The sequence below is a fragment of the Panthera onca genome, chromosome B2 (assembly GCF_046562875.1).
Source record: "Panthera onca isolate mPanOnc1 chromosome B2, mPanOnc1 haplotype 2, whole genome shotgun sequence".
In the NCBI taxonomy this organism is placed as follows: domain Eukaryota; kingdom Metazoa; phylum Chordata; class Mammalia; order Carnivora; family Felidae; genus Panthera; species Panthera onca.
Window position 1 is genome coordinate 74,181,661 of NC_138343.1, and position 24,171 is coordinate 74,205,831.

At 38.8% G+C, this 24,171-nt stretch overlaps 1 protein-coding gene across 6 annotated transcripts in view; it reads right to left on the reverse strand.

Annotated features, from left to right (window-relative positions):
- Positions 1-24,171, reverse strand: part of UBE3D (ubiquitin protein ligase E3D) — a 234,012-nt gene that overhangs the window by 66,930 nt on the left and 142,911 nt on the right. For 2 of the 6 annotated variants that reach the window (XM_078447113.2, XM_078447111.2), the window contains exon 10: positions 6,935-7,017. The exons of 2 other annotated variants lie outside the window; for them this stretch is intronic. In XM_078447113.2, the coding sequence (XP_078303239.2) occupies positions 6,935-7,017 (83 nt within the window). Of the gene's footprint in view, positions 1-6,934; positions 7,018-8,793; positions 9,381-24,171 lie in introns of those variants that run through there. 2 more of the 6 variants (XM_078447119.2, XM_078447116.2) reach the window with 1 other exon arrangement.

Here is a 24,171-nt window from a genome sequence, read left to right on the forward strand (position 1 = left end):
AGACTTTCTGTGATAGTTTTTTTGGAATTGGAAAGCCTCTTGTTTTGCAACAATGGCTCTTCCTTTCTTCTCATCTACCTCATGCTCTGCTACCAGATTAATTTTCCTAAGGCATCGCCTTCATCATGTCATTCTCCTGCTTAAAGCCTCAAAAATAAATTTCGTAGGCAATGGGAAGGAGGAGTGGCAGAGAAGAGCAAATTCATAGAGTATCAACTACAGCTAAAATGTATTGTGCCAAGCACTGTTCTAAACACTATGCATGCAGAGACCCACGTAAAACTCAAAGACTCATATGAAGGAGAGGCTTATTTTTTACACCAATTTAAAGATGAGACTAAGGAACTAACCCAAGATTATACAGACAACATTTCAACCCTGGTAGTCTGATGCTAAACCTCTCAGTCTTAACCATAGCATTTAAATCTGAGAGCTCAAGTGGCCCTCAGGGGCAGACACACACACACACACACACACACACACACACACACACACACACACACACAGTGTTCCCTGTTCTTGTTGTGCTTGATCCCTGAGAATTTAGGAAAAGCATTCAGTGCCTTCCACAATCCAAGAACTCTTTCCTATTTTATCATTCATTGTCTCCTCTTAATTCCTTCAATCTAGCCAGATGTTCTTGCTGTTTTGAATGCTGCTCTTCCTGAAGATGTCTGTCTTCCTGTCTTTCCAAATCTTAACTGTCACTCAAATCCCACAACAAATCCTGCCTCATTTGAACAAAAACACCCTCTCTGCCACAGTAATTGAGGGGGACCTCTTTGGGACCCCACAGTCATATGGGTTCTTTTCCCATATGGTTTTTCTCACCTCCACTCTCAGCTTTAACCTCATCAAAACTGGATCTAAAGACAGTACACATTTCAGAAACACTTTATTGATTGTGTAAGAGATACAACCACCAAATGTTCCACAGACAGCAGCCTTTATTTAGAGGATATCTCTGGCTTGATAGAATAAAGCAGAGAAACAAATAAACACAAGTTTTGAAATGAGCTCTTCTAAAATTGTCTTGAACAATTATCACAGGGTTGGACAGATATACAGGACATGTGTTTTATTGATCAAGTCCTCTTTGTTTCCTGTAGTGATTTCTAACACATATATTTCCAATTTACTGGTGGTTTCTTTAAAAAAAAGTTTTTAAAATACATGTCAACTTATTTTTCTCTTAATAGCAACACTAAAACGACTTCTTTTGTCTGTGCTTGATGAGAGAATATCTTGGCTGCTTTTTCCTTTTCTTCTTGACATCATTTCTCAGATTTTATTGAGTTAAAATGAGGAAATTTATTTAAAAGCTTTTGTTACCTTATGAACCTTTCAAGGATCTTTCTTAACATTTGGACTAAGCTTTATGATCACAGGGACAATTGAGAGAATTTATAGTGCCTTTTGTTGACCTTACTATGCAGGATATTTGGAAGAGAGGGAAGGGCTGTAATTATTTTTTTTTTTTCAGAAAGTGTATGTGAATGTACTTTCTAAGTCCAATATGTACTATTATGGAACATAAAACTAATGATGACTATACTCAAATTTAAAAAAAAGACTTCAACATGGAAAAAAACCTGATAATGACTAATTTCAATACTGTCACAATTCTATGAGGAGAAAATTTTATAGGAACCAAAGGCAGTTGGCCCCAGATATGGGCCATTCTGACATGAAGATTATTTTCAGCTGAAGATGAATGAGACCCTATGGGCTCAAGAGAAACTTTTGCCCTTCCTGTAACTACATAGAAGAACCTAAATTGGAGGGTCTTTCCCTGAATAAGGGTTATTACCAGAGATACAATTTATCTGAGTGACCCAACTGTGTGGTAGGGCAAATATCTAATTATCACACATCTGCTCTACTTATTGCCCAGTGAAGTACATTCTTCCCTCTGAAGCCCAGACTTCAGCCCTCTTCTCCTTAGTTCAGGATGACTTATAGTCGTCATTTTGCCTGTCTTTTGAATCTCCACGTCTGTGTGGATTCCTCATATGTACACCATTAAATTTGATTTTCTCCTGTTAATCTGTCTTATGTCGATTTGATTTTTAATCCAGCTAGAAGGCCCTTTGAGGGGACAAGAATCCTTGTTCTCCAACAGTTTCAAATGAGGAGGCCATAACCCTTCAGTCTTGATTCTGGAAGGGAGTACAAGAGTAACCGAGGCTGGCACTTCAGGCTCATTTTCCTAGAAATGGTATTGGTTAGGGAGGGGCAGGGAGAGTGGTTGGAAATGAAGGGGTGGGACAGGTCAGAGAGTTCTGTTCCTGTTCCCAAGCACTGGTTTCTTAAGACTCAGTGAAGAAATAGCTTTCACTATTTTATAAGCACATATAAAGTGCTTTGTTTCTATAATAACTTTTCTAGCATAAGTCTACAAAAAGCCTGCCATGCTCTGCTCAGGCCTGGAAGGTTCTGGGAAAAGAAATAATGAACCCTATTTCTCTTGAGTTTAGAAAAGATTCACCAGAAACTCCAAATAGGCAACCAACTGCTGTGACTGTTTTAAACTAAGTTACCCACTTATGGTGGTGGTGTTGTTTTAAGTTTATTCATTTATTTTGAGAGAGAGAGAGAGAGACAGAGAGAAAGAGATAGGTAGAGAGCAAGGGAGAGAGAGAGAATCCCAAGCAGGCTCTGCACTGTCAGCACTGAGCCCAGAGTCCAACGCAGGGCTCAAACTCACAAACCGTGAGATCATGACCTGAGCCAAAACCAAAAGTCGGGCACTTAACTGACTGAGCCACCCAGGCACCACCAGTGTTCTTGGTTTGGGACTTTTGGTAGATGTATTGAAATTTGTAACCAGTACGCTAACAGAATTTGTATAAACAAGTTATAGCAATAAAAATGCTCTTTTTCCTTTCCAAAGCATAATAAAATAAAAGGAAAAAGTCTTTAACCCATGAAATGTCAAAAGAGATCAAATTAAAATGTTAAAAGATTTACAGAAAGAAGCCAATTAGGTGGGAAGAAAGATGAATAATGAAATGGAGTAATGTCAGTAACTCCCGTTCTGACCAGAAAGGCTGTGGAAGGTCACAGGTGGGGGGTCTGGGCAAACCCTGCCCTCTTACTGTACCTGTAGCCAAAGGGCCCTAGCATAAATGCGGGGCCCTGAAAATGGGTTTCTTAATTTATCTGTAGCAGGTTTGAGGACAAACTGGTTTACTCCATTCCTAGTCAAAAATGGAACCATATTTTAAAAAGAATAGTAGTATAGTTTTGATGCTTTCTAAAATCTTCTTTTAAGCAAAACTTACTTGTTTTAAAACTAGGGAACTTACCTGTTAAAAGAACTTATTTCCGTGTAACTCCTGCCCACTTTTTCCCCCAGACTGAGGAATGATGATGAGTTCTGGTTCATTAACTAATAGCTTGAAGCATCTCAAGAGGCAAACAAAGAGAAATTGTTACATTAAGTCACACTGAATGCTCTGGAGTATTTAAGAAGATGTAGGACTCTTAGATAAGCAATTAGTGGGAACCATCCCTCTGATGTAGAAGATAAATGTTAATGCTTTTCTAACTACAGACTAAGATATACTAGTCATCCTTACATTCCTGAATTATAATGAAATGTGGGTCCTAATTCATCTTTGTTATACATTAAAAGCAAAAACAAATGTTCCAGGGACAACAGCTAGGCTAGCTTTATCTATCATACAAAACCATTTAACCTTGTCAGCATATTTTACTACAGGGGCGACTGATCAGGTTTAATTACCAAGGTGGTTAGTGCAAGGCCAATTACACTGAGTGCCTGGTTCAAGTCAAATTTTTTGTGATCAACGGAATCATACAAGCCTTGCTAATATCGGTGTATCCTTGTTTAGTAAGCTACTTTTGGCAAAATGATGTAAGGTTGTGTTTCTGCTCAATCTTTGGCATTTAATGATGTATCTCCATAGTCGCTCTAACTGGGAGTTCAAATATCGTGACATATGTGGCCCTAATGGTATACATACACCTAAAGCTCAACCAAAACTTCCGTCTGAAATAGCACCCCATCGTACACTCTCCCTTTACCCAGCTTTCTTTTTCTTATTGTACTTATTTTCAGAAATTAATTTACTTTATAACAGTATTTTATAATAAAATATAGTAAAATATAGTGTTTCTTTTTTGTCTGCTCCCTCATGGGAATGTAAGCTCCATGAGGGCAGGGCCTTGGTTTGATGGATCCTATCTGCAGTCCCCGTAACTATGCGTGGCATATAGTAGGCTTTCAATGAGCACACATTAAATGAACAGACTCAGTGACTGGTTTGCCAAAAATGGGTGGCCAACAGAAGTTTTCAACAGGGTCTATCCATTGTTGTTATACAGGGTAAGAATGAGATCCACTCATTTATAAATGAGAACCACTCATTTATCACAGTTTTTAGATATCAAAAATGGATTGGAAATTTGGTGTTTTAATATGGTTCTGGTCCTTGCCAACCTCCTCTTCCTTTTTTTTTTTTTTAATATTTTTAAAAATGTTTTATTTATTTTTTGAGAAAGAGACCACAAGCAGGGGAGGAGCAGAGAAAGAGCAGAGAAAGAGGTGGGGACAGAGGATGCAAAGCGGGCTCTGTGCTGACAGCAGAGAGCAGGTACGGGGCTCAAACTCACAAAACCATGAGATCATGGCCCGAGCTGAAGTCAGACACTCAACTGACTGAGCCACCCAGGCACCTTTAACAGACTATGCTAATTCTATCACTGATATCCAAGAGGTCCGATGGAACAATGCTTATATGCCTGTGCTCAAAATGTAACTCTACTGTGTGATTGAAATATTTACCTAGCCTCTGGCTCCTCAGTATCCTCATATAAAAAAAGGAAAAGTAAGAATTCCCTCATAGGATTATTTTGAGGATTAAAAGAGAGATGATACATGAAAGCATACAGAGCAAGGCCTGAGATTTGGCTAACAAGAAATAGTAACTCTGTTATTATTATTTTGACTGTCATTTGGGTTTTTGCTATTTCTGGGGTTTCTAATTTGTTTTACTTTTCCTATTTCTTTTATTAAAATTTTTTTCTTAATGTTTATTTATTTTTTAGAGAGAGAGAGAGAGAGAGAGAGAGAGAGTTTGAGTGGGGCAGGGGCAGAGAGAGGGAGATACAGAATCTGAAGCAGGTTCCAGGCTATGAGCTGTCAGCACAGAGCCTGACATCGGGCTGAAACTCACAAATTGTGAAGTCATGACCTGAACCAAAGTTGCATGCTTAATCCACTGGGCCACCCAGGCACCCCTACTTTTCGTTAACTTCAATCATTTTCAAACATCAAATACATGATGTTTTTCTTGCCCTGTTTCTTGTCTTATTCCCAATTATTTTAAAACCCTGCTTCATTATGTATTTATTCTGTTTGGTCTTCTTGGCACCCAGAGACTTCTTGCCTCAGGGTTCTCTGACCATCTAGGGAAATTGCACAAATGGCTCTTGTCTTGCTTTTACCCTGGTATCTGTAGAATGGGAACATACTAGCACCTGTGTCACAGAGCCGTGGAGAGAACTGCATGAGGTAATTTATGTTAAAGACCATCAATAGTGTCATGCATAGAATTACTCAGTTGATGATAGTGAACATTTTTTTTTTTTGACCCACAATGTCCCTTCCTCTCTTTTTGCTGGCTAACCCCTGGTATATTTTTTTTTGAACCTCTTAATAGTATATTAAAATTCTGTGGTTCCATTTAGGACTGCTCTTGAATAGATTCTGGAATTATACTCATATGACACATGAGGCTAGTGTAGAATGACTTCCCAGGACCAATATGGAGATTGTACAGCCTGCTTCAATTCTCTCTAGCCCTCCTTATGTGGTTTAACTAAATCTCTTCATTGTTGGATATTTCTCTTTCTCAGAGAAAGAGAAGCAATTAAAAAAAAAATTATTTAGACAAAGACAAAGGATAAGTAGAATGGCTCCCTTCCCCTCCTTTCCCCACTTCCTGTGGCCCCAAAGAAGAAGACTCTTATAGGTTAACACGTTACCCTCAGACCTACCCAGTGCTTAGACGTTAACAGCTCAGCTCAACTGTGCTGGCCCTTCCCTCCCAGCCCTAGAACCAGTGGAGACATGTTGAGCTTGAGAACCTCACTGTGGCAAGATTTTTATTTTTTATTAAAAAATATATTTTTTTACGTTTATTTATTTTTGAGAGACAGAGTGAGGCAGAGCACAAGTGGGGGAGGGGCAGAGAGAGAAGGAGACACAGAATCTGAAGCAAGCTCCAGGCTCAGAGCAAGCATTCAGCACACAGCCCAATGCAGGACTCAAACCCACAAACCATGAGATCATGACCTGAGCTGAAGTTGGTCACTTAACGGACTGAGCCACCCAGGTGCCCCTGTGGCAAGGTCTTAAGTAGCATGACAGATGCAACTTCACACAGCAACCACAGTATAAACAGAAATCCTGTGTGTGTGTGTGTGTGTGTGTGTGTGTGTGTGTGCGCGCGCGCACATGAGAGAGAGAGAGAGAGGAGAGAGAAGACAGAGATGGACAGACAGACCTCTTACTCCTGCCCCTTCCTCAGAGCTTCTCAAAGCCACTCTACTTCCATCCTCCACTGGTGCCATTAAGAAGAAGGTGGGCTTAGCTCTCTCTGGCTTGGTTCCTCATAAGACCCAGAGAGAGGTGAAGAGGTCTAACTACGCTTGATTTTTTTTTTTTTTTAGTGTTTATTTATTTTTGAGAGACAGAAAGACAGAGCACGAGCTGGGGAGAAGCAGAGAGAGAAGGAGACACAGAATCTGAAGCAGGCTCCAGGCTCCGAGCTGTCAGCACACAGCCCAACGTGGGGCTTAAACTCGTGAGCCATGAGATCATGACCTGAGCCGAAGTAGGACACTTATCCGACTGAGCTACCCAGGAGCCCGTAACTACACTTGACTTTAACTTGATTTTACTTACACAAGGTTAGGAAATTGGAATCCTCTTCTAGCTGGGTTTGGTTGAGTGGTAGAGTTGTCTTGAATCCTGAGTACCTTCACCATCTAAACCGTAAACAAACACAGTAACAGCTGCTTTCTTATCCAGAGGAAGAAAGACTATCTCAGAAGAAATTTCTATTTTATGCACAGACTGAACTCTGCTTCACTGAGTTTACTCTGGTCTCCAACAATATAAACTGAACTCTTAAGAAATAGTCACACATAAAAGCATTCATCATGAATGTATTCATTTGTGAAACCAATAGTACACTAAGGCCAGGCCCCATGCCACAAAAGACCTAGATTTTGTAATGACTGTGTCAGTGACAACACACAACTACACAAAGTCACAGATCTTGTTTCTTAGGCTATGTCCTCTAAGGCCGTGGTTCTCAACTGGGGTCAATTTTGGACACCAGGGCAATGTCTGCTGATGTTTTTAGTTGTCACAACTGGGGTTGGAGGGCTACCAGAATCTGGTGGGTGGAGGCCAGGGATGTTGCTAAACATCCTTCATTGTACAGAAGGGTACCAGAATTATGTCACCACAAAATACGCCACTTTGGCATAAGGATTATTTTGAGCTAAAGACAACTGAAAGCCAGCAGAGGAAGAAAAAGCTCTTTACCTCCGTGTAACTACCTAAAAATAAAGTATAAATTTCCTCTTTTGTAAATGAAATTTACATTTATAAGGGAAATTTCCATTTGTAAAGACGTCTCTGTACCAGGAAGAGCACTACTCCGGGAGACAACTCTTATCATCAAAGAAACTCTTATCTGCATAACAAGACAACCCTATTACCATACATTTCCTTCCCTCACCTTCCTATAATTTGCCTCCCCTGCCAAAAAGCCCAAAACCTCTTTTTTCTTTGTTTAGCCCAATATGGTATATAAACCTCAATCGTCTGACCACCTCCTTGAGTCTCCTTCCTTTGTGAAACTCTCCTGTGGATGTATGCAATTAAATTGTTTTTCTTATTCACCTATCTTTTATCAGTTTGATTTGCAAACTGCAGCCCCAGAATTTAGAGGGAAAAAGAGTTCCTCCCCACAGCAGAGGACAATCTCTCACAACAAACTGTCATCTGGCCCCAAACCTACATGGTGCCGAGGTGGAGAAACCCTGCTCTATACTGACAGCTAGAAATCGAAAGCATGGAAAACCAGCTTGGTATTTGGGAGCTTAGTAGCTTAAGAGAAGCCAAAGGAATTCTCATCTGTGGCTGTGTGTCTTGGACAGATCACTGAGATCTTTGCTGTTTCAAACTGCGCTTAATAAAGTGACGCTGCAGGGCCAAACAGATGGGTTTTGGTCCTGTGTCAGTCTGCCCGTTACACATTAGGAGTGCCGCAGCATGGCTGTGCTGGCAGGACAAGGGTCTGGGTGAAACAGAAAGTTCGCTAAAGCACAAGGCCAAGTGACACCCACGTTTTGGGTGTTAGGAAATCCGGGGATGTAAAACCCAGCGTTTTGGGGGCACAGAGGTATAAGGCAGCCTGTAGGCTAGGATGAACACCACAAGGTTGGGCGAGCAGCAGGTATGGGTGCAGATCCAGACTGTCCTCGTGACAGACAGGGGATCTGCCTGGCTCTCGGAGCAGCTCTGCCCGGAGCTGGGGGACTGTGGGCGAGGATCCAACCGTCTCTGTGAAATCAGCAGCTCGCCGTGATGCTCTGTAGCAACCTCCCTAGCTCCATCATGCTCGCTCCACAGCTTCCTCTCCACGGGCTCTGGCACACAAGGATTAAGACCAGTCTATACTGGGACGCCAATGAGGTGTATCTGTTGATCAGCAACAGTATTTGGTAAAGGAAATAAAGAAAAGGAACCCATGCAGGCCTGCATAAGCAGGAAAACCTTTAATGTGATAACCATTCAACAAACATTTATTCACTGAGCATCTCTTCTGAATAAAGCATACAAATTCCTATTATTTTTCTTTCTAAACATTTGTTTTCAACAAACCAAATGGGAAGATTATGTAAGTTTATTTGCTTGGATGTACGGCAGTTAACATTCAGATCCACCAGTGAAGCCCCTCACTGCGTTCCACAAAGGACAGATGGGACTCCACCAGCTAATCTCCTTCCAGGTGGTGCTGACGCGGCACATATTGGAATATTCCTCTCTGTGGGAAATAGAGACGTAACTTCTATACTTTCCTCAACCTGCTATGACAACGTTCTTCACAGTCTTGGTTCTTCAAAGATTTGAAGTGAACTCCTCTCATGGAGAGTATATGCGAACCAGTAAACTCACAACTTTGACGCGATGCTCTTATTCAGTAGCTATGGTTCTTGTCTCTGTAATGGCTGCCTACTGTGCAGAATGCTGGCCTCTGGGGTGCTCTGTGCGGGAGAGCTGGCTTCCAGGGACAGGAATGCCTCGGCTCCAACAGTTACATCTTCAAAAAGGCCACCTGGAGAAGGAAGAAAGACCCACGATGCTTCACTTATATAACATGATGAAATGGTTCAATGCACATCAAATCAGAATCAGGGAAATCTGGTCGATAGAGACGCATGCTGATCTACAAAAGAAAAATAACTCCTGAGTCCGGGCAGACACTGCCATTTTACAGCGGGAGCCAATTACTCCTTTTTAAATGAACCATGTAGTAATTAACATGATTCGCATGCACTTTAAAGAAAAAAATAAATAAGTTTTAATTGACACTGAAGCTGTACGGCCGTGAAGTAATCCAGTCCTCCTTCCCATTGTTTCAGACTGCCTTTTTTTGGACTTTCCGTGAGCAGAAGTTTGAGTCCAGAAGATTCCCGCCAAGTCCAGCTCCTCACTGCCAGCCTCTCCCCAGGTCGTGTGAATGCTTTTAATCACATTCAGTTATATTTATTGTGCTTGTCGGTAGCAACTGATCTTAAAACTTAGTGTTTAAAAAAATTCAGACAGGTCTACGTACAAAATCGTTTCAGATTATTTAATGAGGCCCAGATCAAATGCATCTATTTCCCCCAGGAGTTTTAAACAACAGAGAAACAAACACTAAAGTTGATCATAAAAGTTGAGTTCAGAAGTGATAAATAAATTGGGAACTGTCCCAGTATCAGGAAGAGCGCAGACTGCAGGTTAGAGACAAAGATGGGGAAGTGTGGGAGGACTGACAAAGTCATGCTTGGCCTTTTTTTGGGGAAAGAGTGAGCAACAGAACTAAAAAACATTCTACTCCCGGACAGTTGGTTCTTAAGTCCCCAAATGCAGTCAAAGGAGGCATGTATTTAATGATCCCTGTTAAGGGGAAAGGAAAAAGGAAGAGTCATGCAGGGCAGAAAGCATCGGCTTTCTGTTGAGTAATTCAGAAGGCTGTTACTCTTCATACAGAGCTGGTGAGAAAGGCCCCTGCTGCGTTTCCATATCAACTTCCTGCTGAGTTTTCTATATCAAGTTTTGCAATGAGAACACCAAAGTTGAAGGAGCAGGCAAAGAAGAAAGGTTAAGATTCCTAAACAAAATGTAAACACAGACAATTGATACAAATCTCAAGGGCTTACTGTGAGGATTAGATGAGATAATGGTTATGAAAATACATGTGTTCCTCTCCCTTGCCTTTCAGCTGATAACAGATATCAATCAGGAGCCCATGAATACACCAGAGGAGATGGGGCTGTTCAAGAGAGAACAGTGGGGCCCCTTAGGGGATGACCATGGGATTACAGGGGAAAGGTTATCAGTCTGGCTTCTGGATCACTGTAGATAGTGTCTCTGTCAGGTGATACTCTGCTTCTGTAAGAACAGTTTATGGGGAAGACCTTCCAAAGAAGACAATGCCACTGTTAATATTGAGAAATAGGAAAACCAGTTGTCTCCTTTTTAATTCAGAAAATTGCTATGTCGTGGAGTATTCCAACCAGAAACCACTCAGAATAATACCACTGATAAACATCACCATAAAAATGGTTAATAACTTTACCCCTGGAATCACACAGACAGACCAGCGGTTCTCAACTTGGGGTGATTTTACCCACCAGGGGACATTTGGCAGTGTCTGCAGACATTTCGGTTATCATAAATTGGGGGACGCTATTGGCATCTAGAGAGTAGACGCCAGGGGTATTGTTAAACGTGTTATAATGCACAGGACAGCCCTCCACAAGAAAGAATTATCAGCCCTAATATGTCAATAGTGCTGATGCTGAAAAATACCAACATTATAGACATAAGCGCTTAAAGCTAGATCTCTATTCACCAGCTGTGTGACCTTCAACAATCTTGTTAGCAGCCTCCCTCAGCCTTTCCTCATCTGCAAAACGGGAATTATAACTGGACCTATCTGAAACTTGTACAACACTTCATAGTTTATGAAGCCTATTTGGACTGCTTTCATCCTGAGTATAACCTGTGATTTACATAAAGCAAATGAAGAAACAGAAGCTCAGAAAAATTAAGTGACTTGCTCAGGATACAAAGCTATTAAGTGGCAATAATGGGCTCAGGAAGAAGTTTTGATTCCTAACTCGTGCTTTTCCCACTAGAAGTTTTCAGACGAATGAGGTAAACTGCAGAGGTTTGGGGACTTTTAATCTTCATGATTGCCTCAAATATCAAAGATTTATTTCCTTTTGCATGCCTGTGAATATGAACTACAGGATGGAACTATTACACAAGAGACTGAGCTGATTAAATAATGCAAAGTGGAGCCCCCTCCCCCCCGCACCAAGAAGGGAAAACTTTAGAATTTGACCCAGTATGTCTTTTTTTTCATGTCTAGTTTTCATAATTCTGCCTGCCAAGTACATAATGTATTTTGCAGTTCTTAATAACAAAAAACTGCAATCATCCTTGGGAACAGGTACTGTACAATGCATTTTAGCTTCTTTTTATTTAAAACACTGCGAGTTAATATATTTTAGCATTTCTAACGCTGATTTTGTGTTCTCTAGCTTTTATCGATGACAGCAAAAACTGTTCGCCCTAACTGCCATTTATTCTGAGGATAATTTTGTTTCATTACACTAAGAAAACTCTGTATTTCATCTTTTTAGTTTGATTCTCAAAAGTAAAAGCTTTAAGGCTTTTCAGAGTAGATGAGCACAGCCACAGCTTGAGGCTCCATTGATACATTTCTGGAACATATAGTTACAAAAGTATATATTATTATTTAAAAACAACAGAAATGGGACTCTTTCCTATTGGCTGTAAGGTTTGAGTCTCCCTCTTCTGTGCACTTGAATTTGGAAAGTTGGAAATAGGAAGAGGGCGAGGAGGTAAAGATGTCTAAAAATAATGTTTCTGCTTTGAGTCATCACCTAAAAACAATCTTCTTAAACCACAACAAACAGGGCTAGGCTGATGTGATAGCTGAGCAAATTTCAGTTTAAAATGCTTTAATACATTTACAGAATATGTTAAACACTTTTTAATGTTCTTTTATCTTAGTTAACAAATTTATATTATTAAATTCAATTCCTCAGCATAGATTTGAAATTTCAATCAATAAAAAAATATGCTGTCAAGGCAGGCTGCACAAGATTAACATTAAAAGAAAAGGCTATCTAAGTGCTTTGGGGTTGCTAAACAAGACAGATACAACAGTAAAATACTGGAAAATGTGAATTTCATAGCAACTGCAAGCTTTAGAAGAAACTCTTTAGAATAAGCATAGCCACACACAAATGTTCTTTAAAGAGTATTGTAGATATTAAATATATAAAACCATGCCTTAAATATGTATTTTTGTCTAGGTATGGCTCATGTTCAAAGTTATGTTCTGAAATAGAATGTTTTATGACACGGAAAAGAGTTTATACTTTATATTATAAAACAGTTTCGAAAATCAAATTTCATTTACAAAACAAAAAATATAAATGTAAATATAAAAATAATTTCAGAAAATGACTCAAGCATTTATCAAATACATTTAACATCTTAAATAATATTAAGTGGGGCGCCTGGGTGGCCCGGTCAGTTAAGTGGCTGACTTCAGCTCAGATCATGATCTCACAGCTTGTGGGTTCGAGCCTGCATTGGGCTTTGCGCTGACAGCTCAGAGCCTGGAGCCTGTCTTCAGATTCTGTGTCTCCCTCTCTCTCTGTCCCTTCCCTGCTTATGCTGTCTTTCTCTCTCTCAAAAATAGATAAAACATAAAAAAAAGTTTAAAGAAAAAAATAAAAAATAAATAAACATTAAAAAAATAACAGTAAGTAATTTTTACTAACTCACTAATTCAGCATTGATCAGGCCCATGTTGATAATACCTGGACTCATCTTTTTGAGTTGGATAAATAGTATAAGATTTCTCTCTCTGGGGTGGCAGCCTGGCTTCATTCATTCAATTCATTTAATCATTAGGTACTGTCTACACGCCAGTGACTGGCCCAGTCAGACCACACTGAGAAGGCATTCTCCCCCGGTGCTAAGAGGCTGGTGGGGGAGATAGCCACGGAATGAGATGATTCTAATAATGTGGGATAAATTTTGAGATGGATGCCTAACACCCGCTGGGAGAAAAATACCATTCTTGGGTTATGAAAGGAAGTAAGATTTCTGAGGCAGACCCAGAGAGAGGTCTTTATTACCCTAATTATGAATACTGTGTTGACAGGGGGAGGCAAAACCTGGCATGGCACAGAGTGGCAAACACTTCTTCCTGCTTAAGGATGGTGGCTTGCTAAATGAATGACTAGCAAACTGTAAGGATGCAACAAAAGACCAAAGAAACAATACAATAAGGAAGAAGATCCTCTCCCTCTAAAATTACAACAATTATGTGTATACTCAACTGCAGACCGAGACTCCAGACTAAGGGAACATCCATGCAGCCTTCCAACTCCTGACTTTCTGCATAAAATCCGTAAGAGCTTGTAGAAAATAGGAAAGAAAGAGTAAGATGGATGTCTGTAACTTAATTTAAACCTTGGCCTTGTATTTTCTTTAAGCCATGGATGCACTATGATAATTTAAATATAAATAAAAAGCCTGGGGCGCCTGGGTGGCTCAGTCGGTTAAGCCTCCGACTTCGGCTCAGGTCATAATCTCGCAGTCCGCGCGGGTTCGAGCCCGGCGTCGGGCTCTGGGCTGATGGCTCAGAGCCTGGAGCCTGCTTCCGATTCTGTGTTTCCCTCTCTCTCTGCCCCTCCCCCGTTCATGCTGTGTCTCTCTCTGTCTGAAAAATAAATAAACGTTAAAAAAAATTAAAAATAAATAAATAAATAAATAAAAAGCCTGCTGATTTTCATCTATGCGGGAACCAGTTAAGCTAAGATTGGCTGTTTCCCAGTGGACATCTAGGTGGAAAGCCAGCAGTATGTCTCGTATCAGAAGAGAGAGATGTGTGGGGGAGAAACCAGGACTGACGTCCCTTCATCTGTACATAGAGCCAAAAACATGGACAAATTCAACAGTTACTAGATCTTGATCCTATTCACCAAAGCAAGTAAGTTCTAGACATAAAATTCTCCTCACTTCTTTTGGAACAAGGGGATGGTGGAGAATATTGTTGGCATTGGATGGTGCTACTGCAACACTATCATGAACTAGTGGTTCTGATGCGATCACTGAAGCCTCCAGTTATATAAAGCAAATGAATAACTGTGCCAATGACAGCAAACCCATGGGGTGAACGTTTCCATGGCAGTAGTCTTTAGATGTTACATAAAAAATACTGCCTCAAGCACAAGACACATTTGTTAAAATCAATAATTCTGGGTGGGTGTTCAAATGTACAATATAAAAAAACAGTGCTACCACAATAAACACACCATCACTCATATATCAAAAGGTCTTTTTAACTTCTCAATCCTATGGAATATCTACAGGAGATAACTTGGCAGAAGAGAACCAGCGATACAACCACAGCCTTGGATGTGGTGTTGTGACAATCCCACTGCATTGTCCTGTTGGCGACAGGCCTCTTACCAAACAAGTTTATTCAGAAACAGTTGTCAGAGCTCAGAAACAAAGGAGTATTTTTCTCCAGTATCATGAATTCAAATATTTAGTAGCAAAACTACTTTAATAAGTAATCTTTCAAGGCAGCTATGTTCATTCTTATCTATCTCTCTTAACATTGACATGAATGAGTGTTGAAGAAGATGACATACTTGGGATATCAGTACAATTAGAAATCCCAGGCAGGGACATGAACACACATGGGAAACAAAATACCCTTCTATAGCAGATGACTGGTTTCTGCCATCTAAACAGACTTATTTCAGTGATGTTTTTAAATTCCTATTTTACTTGTAAATATTAATTCTTCTAAGAGAGATACGACTAAGGCAGAAAGCTGCCTGATAAAACACTTTCTGACCCATTGTCAAGGATGGAGGAGAGGTTAGCTTGTGAGGTTAGCAGTGTGGATCCCACTGGCTAACAGTTGGAAAAGTGCCTACATTAAGTAGGCAGTGATGTGATGCTGTAATGAGTGGTCCTGGGGCCAGACCTATTCAGATGCAGGTGCGTGAGTGCAGAATTCTATCAAGCAGGAAGAAGGCACAAGGGTGATTTACCACACTTTTTTCAGGAAAAGGCTAAGGAGGTTCACCGCTGCCTTTGCAAATGGTCCTAGACAATAGTATATCATACCTGAACAGCTTACTGTTGTTGGTTAGTATTCAATAAGTTCTTTACTGTAATTCTTAAAACTTAGAGCAATCGAGAGTTGTATTGCTCAGTTTTTTTAATAACTGATTAATGATTATATGAATTACAGACAAAATTAGGAAAATAAAATTTTTGTAACTCCACTATCAGCTATAACTACTAACACTTTAGATATAGCTCTCTAGACTTCTATTATCTATGTGTAACTGGACATTTTTATATATGCTGCTTTGTAATATATAGGTCCTTTTTAGCCTAATAATCTATTGTGGTGATCTTCCCATAACAATGATTATTTTTCTATGATATTTTTTTTTTTCTTTTACTTTGATTTTGTTAACTTTAATTCCAATATGGTTAACATACAGTGTTGTATTAGTTTCAGGTGTGTGATACAATGATTCAGCAGTTCTATACGTCACCCAGAGCTCATCACAACTGCACACCTTAATTCCCATCACATATTTTACTCATCCCTCATTCCCTTCCCTCTGGTAACATTAGTTTGTTCTCAATAGTTAACAGTCTGTTTCATGGCTAGTCTCTCTCTCTCTCTCTCGTTCATTTTTTTGTTTCTTAAATTCCACAAAGGAGTGAAATTGTATGGTATTTGTCTTTCTCTGAATGACTTATTTCACTTAGCATAATACTCTCTAGCTCTATCCATGTCATTCAAGTGGTAGGATTTCATTCTTTTTCATGGCTGAGTAATATTCCATTGTATATATATCACTTCTATATTCATACACACACACTATACATATATATATATATATATATATATATATATATATGTCACTTATTCTTTATTCATTAATCAGTTGTTGGACACTTGGGCTGTTTCTGTAATGCTGCTATAAACAGGGAAACATATGTCCCTTTGAATCAGTGTTTTTGTGTTTGGAGGGTAATTTTTAGTAGTGCAATTGTTGGATTACAGGGTAGTTCTATTGTAACTTTTTTTTTTTTTTTTTTTCTATGATATTTTTTTAATGGCTGCATTAAATTCCACTATATATCTGTATCACTTTAAGAAAAAAAAGATAAATACAAAACATTTTACAAGAAAGCAAATTCGAGAGGTTTCTTTGGGGGTTAAGGGATGGTATTGACTATTGGACCCAGAGGGTATTTTAGCATAATCTAGTCCAGTGATTCCCTAGGTGTTGTCTCTGGACAAGCTTGATCTGCATCACCAGGAAATTGTTAGGCTAATTCTTGTGCCCTATTCTACATCTGCTGAATCAGAAACTCTAGGGATGGAGCCCAGCAATTGGTGTCTTAATAGTCCTCCAGGTGACTCTACTGTATGTTAGAGTCTGAGAGCCACTGGTCTAATCCATTCATTTTACGCAGCCGAGCAAACTTAGAAAGGGACTTATTTATAGTGGCACAGCTAATAAGAAGAGGGACTCAAACACAAGTCTAAATCCTAATCTAGCATCTTCATTTCCAGACCAGTGCAAAAGGAAGACACTGGTCTAGGGGGTCCAAAAATCCTTATAAAACACATTTTTTCGGGGCGCCTGGGTGGCTCAGTCGGTTACGCATCCAACTTTTTGGCTCAGGTCATGGTCTAGAGTTTGTGGGTGTGAGCTCCGTGTCGGGGTCTGTACTGACAGATCAGAGCCTGGAGCTTGCTTCAGGTTCTGTGTCTCCCTCTCTCTCTGCCCCTCCCCTGCTCATGCTCTGTCTCTGTCTCTCTCTCTCTTTCTCTCTCTCAAAAAAAAACGCTAAAGAAAAAAAATACAAATAAACATAAAAAAAATAAACATTAAAAATTTTTTTAAAGTATTTTTTCTTCTAGAAGACAGTAAGACTGTCAAACAAGGGAGAAAGAAACAATGTCCAGTCCTATTTCCTGATATTGATAAAGGATATTGGGCCCAACATCTACAAAAGGAGAGCTGAGTCCTTTTTGTTAATTATCTAGAGATTGAAGGGGCCAAATATCTCAAACTGATCTACTGTGTAAAATTAGGCTGTTAAGAGTTAAGTAAATGATTTTGGGGTGAGGAGGGGCTGGAAAAGATAGCTTCTGATATGCCTTAATGTGGTTTTCTTTTCTAAATCTAGTTACTCCACATGGGTCTCTACCAAAATTATTTGGTTAGTTCAGGTAAACAAAATTGTCCCAAATTTTCATTAAAAATAAAGACTATCATGACAGCACCAAAAAGCTGGCAAAGAAACAAAATCTTCCATATACTGCTTGGGAGGTGGTGGATATGAAATGGTATGGGCATTCTAGAAAATGGTTTAGCAATTTCTTTGAAAAGCAAACATGTATTTACTATATGATCCAGCAACTGCTGTCTTAGACATTTAACCCAGAGAAATGCAAACTCTGTGTTCACACAAAAAGCTGGACACAAATATTTATGGGAGCATTATTTTAATAGCCCCAAACTGGAATCAGACCAGGTGTATAGTTAAACCCACTGTGGTATATCAATATTGTAGAATACTACTCAGCAATAACAAGTAGCAAATTACACATACATGCAACTTGGAAGAATCTCCAGGGAATTATGCTGAGTTAAAAAAAGCCGACCTCAAAATGTATGAGAGTGAAATTATACGGTATTTGTCTTTCTCTGACTTATTTCATGTAGCATTATACTCTCCAGTTCCATCCATGTCATTACAAATGGCAAAATTTCATTCTTTTCTATGGCTGAATAATATTCCATTGTATATATACCACTTCTTCTTTATCCATTCATCAGTTGATGGACATTGGACTCTGTCCACAGTTTGGCTACTGTAAATAAGGCTGCTATAAAGACATGGGTGTATCCCTTTGAATTAATGTTCTTGTAATCTTTGGGTAAATACCCAGTAGTGTGATTGCTGGATCATAAGACTGATTATAAAAAGTTCATAACTTTTTGAGGAGTCCCTATACTGTTTTCCACAGTGGCTGCACTAGTTTGCATTACCATGAACAGTACAAGAGGGTTCTCCTTTCTCCACACCCTTGCTAACACCTGTTGTTTCTTGTGTTGTTCATTTTAGCCAATCTGACAGGTGTGAGGTGATATCTCCTTGTAGTTTTGATTTGCATTTCTCTGATGAGAAGCGATGCTGATTGGATGGATGTCTTTTTTTTTAATTAAAAAAAGTTTTAATATTTATTTAATTCTGAGAGAGAGAAAGACAGAGTGTGAGAAGGGGAGGGGCAGAGAGAGAGGAAGACACAGAATCTGAAGCAGGTTCCAGGCTCTGAGCTGTCAGCACAGAGCCCGACACACAGCTCAAACCCATGAACTGTGATATCATGACCTGAGCTGAAGTCTGACACTTAACCAACTGAGCCATCCAGATGCCACTGGATGGATGTCTTCTTTGGAGAGATGTCTGTTCATGTCTCCTGCCCATTTCTTAACTGAATTATTTGTTTTGGGTGTTGAGTTTTATAAGCCCTTTATACATTTTGGAAACTAACCCTTTATCATATGTCATTTGTTAATATCTTGTATTCCACAGGCTGCCTTTTAGTTTTGTTGTTTGTTTCCTTCACTGTGCAGAAGCTTTTTATTTTGATGTAGTCCCAGTAGTTTATTCCTGCTTTTGTTTCCCTTGCCTCAGGAGACATATGTCGAAAGAAGTTGCTACAGCTGATGTCAAAGAAGTTACTGCCTGTGTTCTCTTCTACGATTTTTATGGCTTCAGGTATCACATGTAGACTAATCCATTTTGAATTTATTTTTGTGTTTGGTGTAAAAGAGTGGTCCAGTTTCATTCTTTTGCATGTTGTTGTCCAGTTTTAACAACATCATTTGTTGAAGAGACTTTTTCCCATTAGATATTCTTTCCTGCTTTGTCAAAGATTACTTGAACATATAATTGTGGGTTTATTTCTGGATTTTCTATTCTGATCCATTGTATATAACATTTGGAAATGAGAAATTTTTACAAAGAGAGGACAGAGTAGTGGTTGGCAGGGGTTAGGGGTAGTGGGAGGGGAGAGATGGTGTGATTATAACAGGGCAACAGGATGGATCCTGGTTTAACTGCCAACGCAACTGCTCAGTGTCTTGACAATGGTGTTGGAAACAAACATACAGCGATAAAATTGTGTGGTACTTCATACACGTGCACACACATACACAGAGGAATAAAATAAAACCAGGGAAATTTGAGTAAGATGGGAGGAACCATACCATGTCAATACCCTGGTTGTGACAATATACTACAGTTCTGAACAATGTTTCCTTTGGGGAACCTGGGTAAAGGACACAAGTAATCTTTTACATTATTTCTGATAACTACAAGTGAATGTACAACTATTTAAATAAAAATTTCAATGAAAAATAATGCTACAATTCTTTTTTCTATTTTTTTAATGCTTATTTATTTTTGAGAGAGAGAGTGAGAAGAGAGAGAGAGAGAGAGAGAGGAAGCACGAGTCAGGGAGGGGCAGAGAGTGAGAGGGCAACACAGAATCCAAAGTAGGCTCCAGGCTCCAAGCTGTCTGCACAAGCCTGATGCGGGGCTTGAACTCACAAACCTCAAGATCATTACCTGAGCTGAAGTCAGACGCTTAACCCACTGAGCCATCCAGGTGCCCCAATAATGCTACAATTCTTCGCAAATGATCTTGTCTAGCTTACTTCAATCCAGTTACCTCTACATGTAGCTTGAGATACATTATTTAAAATCTTGCCCACATTGATGTTCTGGTCAATATATCACTGATATTTCATTTCCTCAGTGGAATGACCTGAGTAAGTTAGTAAGATAATTTTGGAACAAGTCCTGAAGCAGATGGCTACAGTGAGACAGAACACCATTATATTTAATGTGGTTGGGCTGACAGCCTGGCATTAAATGCTTAGGTTACACACAATAGCACCTTAAATCTTAGGTTGTATATGAACCACTTATTCTAAATAGTCCACTAAGCACATTCTTTTTTTGCTTTTTTATTGCCCTGGAGTAAATAATGAAGAAAGTATTCTGGCATTTTTTAAAATTCAAAATGTCATAGCAAAATTTCCAGGTACATAATAGGCACTCAATAAATATTTTTTTCACACTGAATACATTAGACTTAAGTTCTAATTTTACTTTTTTAAAACAATTTTTTAATGTTTATTTATTTTTGAGAGAGGGAGAGAGAGACAGAGCATGGGTGGGGGAGGGGCAGAGAGAGAGAGAGAGACAGAATCCAAAGCAGGCTCCAGGCTCTGAGCTGTCAGTACAGAGCCTGATGTGGGGCTCAAACCCACAAATCGCGAGATCATGACCTGAGCCCAAGTCAGACACTTAAGCGACTGAGCCAGGCAGGCACCCCTCTAACTTTACTCTTAAAAGTAATATTACCTTAGAAAAAACATATGGAGAAAAAGGAAAAAAAATGTACTATAAAATCTAACATAATTATCACTTGGGCCTATTTCTATATAGTTTTAAGATACATTTTTATATCGATTATCATATGTGCATAATTTTTGATATCATCAACAGTTTTATATGTTGCTCAGTAAGTCTTTATTCATATTTTAATAGCTGTAAAATAGTCCATCTTAATTTAATCCATTACAAACTTAAGTTGTTCCCAGGTTTATTAAGATCATAAGCATCAATCATTTTCATGTTTATAGATTTTTTTCCATATTTTAGAATATTCCCTTAGGATTGAGTCTCAGGAATGGGATTACTAGATTTAAAGGTATAAATATTATTATAATTTGATGCATATTTTTTCCAGTGAGCTGTACCAACTGGCAATGCCATTAGCATTTGGTCTTTGTTTTTTAATCAGCACAAACTTAATTAAAAAAATTAACAATGCTTTTTGAATTCATTTACTTGCTTTGAGTTTAAACATTCTCCCAAATGTTTGTTTAATAATTTGTTTTTCTTGTAAATTGGTTAATTGTGAAATAAAAAATGGTATAACTGAGCTGCAGTCTTGAAAGGATGCTGCGGCAGCAAGGATGGATGAGGCAGAACAGAGAATCAGCGATATAGAGGACAAACTTATAGAGAATAACAAAGCAGAAAAAAAGAGGGAGATTAAGGCAAAAGAGCATGATTTAAGAATTAGAGAAATCAGTGACTCATTAAAAAGGAACAACATCAGAATAATTAGGGGTCCCAGAAGAGGAAGAGAAAGAAATAGAGGTAGAAGGGTTATGTGAGCAAATCATAGTGGAAAACTTTCCTAACCTGGGGAAAGACACAGACATCAAAATCCAGGAAGCACAGACAACCCCCATTAGATTCAACAAAAACCGAACATCAACAAGGCATATCACAGTCAAATTCACAAAATACTCAGGCAAGGAAAGAATCATGAAAGCAGGAAGGGAAAAAAAGTCCCTAACCTACAAGGGAAGGCAGATCAGGTTTGCAGCAGACCTATCCACAGAAACTTGGCAGGCCAGAAAGGAGTGGCGGGATATGTTCAGTGTGCTGAATCAGAAAAATATGCAGCCAAGAATTCTTTATCCAGCAAGGCTGTCATTCAAAATAGAAGGAGGGATAAAAAGTTTCCCAAACAAACACAAATTAAAGGAGTTTGTGACCACTAAACCAGCCCTGCAAGAAATTTTAAGGGAGACTTTTTAAGGGAGAAAAGATGAAAATATATAAATAAAAATAAATAAATACCAAAAGCAACAAAAGATTAAGAAGGACCAGAAACGCCAACTCTACAAGCATCATAATGGCAATAAATGCGTATCTTTCAGTACTCGCTCTAAACGTCAATGGACTCAATGTTCCAATCAAAAGACACAGGGCAACAATGGATAAGAAAACAAGATTCATTTATATGCTGTTTACAAGAGACACACTTTAGACCTAAAGACAGCTTTACACTGAAAGTAAGGGGATGGAGAACCGCTATCATGCTAATGGTCAACAAAAGAAAGTTGGAGTAGCCATACTTATATCAGACAATCTAGACTTTAAAGATTGTATCAAGGGATGCAGACAGGCATTATATCATTACCAAGGGGTCTATCTACCAAGAAAACCTAACAATTGTAAACATTTATGCACCAAATGTGAGAGTACCCAAATATATAAATCAATTAGTCACAAACAAAGAAACTCATCAATAGTAATACCATAATAGTAGGAGACTTCAACACCCCACTCACAGCAATGGACAGATCATCTAATCAAAAAATCAACAAGGAAACAATGGCTTTGAATGACACACTGGACCAGATGGACTTAACAGATATATTCAGAACATTTTACCCTAAAGCAGCAGAATATACATTCTTCTCCAGTGCACGTGGAACGTTCTCCAGAATAGACCATATACTGGGACACAAATCAGCCCTAAGTAAGTACAAAAAGATCAAGATCATACCACGCATATTTTCAGACCACAACACTATGAAACTCGAAATCAACAAGAACAAATTTGGAAAGGTAACATATACTTGGAGACTGAAGAACATCCTACTAAAGAATGAATGGGCTAACCAAGAAGTTAAAGAGGAAATTAAAAAGTTCATGGAAGCCAATGAAATTGATAACACCACAACCCAAAACCTTTGGGATGCAGCAAAGGCAGTCATAAGAGGAAAGTATATAGCAATCCAGGCCTACCTAGAGAAGGAAGAAAGATCTCAGATACACAACCTAACCTTATGCCTTAAGGAGCTGGAAAACGAACAGCAAATAAAACCCAAAACCAGCAGAAGACAGGAAATAATAAAGATTAGAGCAGAAATTAATGCTATTGAAACCAAAAAAAAAAAAACAAACCAGTAGAACAGATCAATGAGACGAGAATCTGGTTCTTTGAAAGAAATAACAAAATTGATAAACCACTAGCCAGTTTGATCAAGAAGAAAAAGAACTCAAATAAATAAAATCAAGAATGAAAGAGGAGAGATCATAACCAACACAACCGAAATAAAAACAATAATAAGAGAATATTATGAGCAATTATATGCCAATAAAATGGGTAATCTGGAAGAAATGGACAAATTCCTAGAAACATATACACTACCAAAACTGAAACAGTAAGAAATAGAAAATTTCAAAAGACCCATAACCAGTAAGGAAATTAAATTAGTAATCAAAAATCTCCCAAAAACTAAGAGTCCAGGGCCAGATGGCTTTCCAGGGGAATTCTACCAAACATTTAAGGAAGAGTTAACACCTATTGTCTTGAAACTGTTCCAAACAATAGAAATGGAAGGAAAGCATCCAAACTTTTTCTATGAAGCCAGCATTACCTTGATTCCAAAACCAGACAAAGACTCCACTAAAAGGAGAACTACAGACCAATTTCCCTGATGAACATGAATGCAAAAATCCTCAACAAGATATTAGCCAACCGGATCCAAAAATACATTAAAAAATTATTCACCACAACCAAGTGGGATTTACACCTGGGATGCAGGGCTGGTTCAATATCTGCAAAACAATTAACATGATTCATCAAATCAATAAAAGAAAGGACAAAAACCATATGATCCTCTCAATAGATGCAGAGAAAGCATTTGACAAAATACAGCATCTTTTCTTGATAAAAACCCTGAAGAAAGTAGGGATAGAAGGAGCAAACTTGAGATCATAAAAGCCATACATGAATGACTCAATGCTAATATCATCCTCAATGAGAAAAAACTGAGAGCTTTCCCCCTAAGTTCAGGAACAAGACAGGGATGTCCACT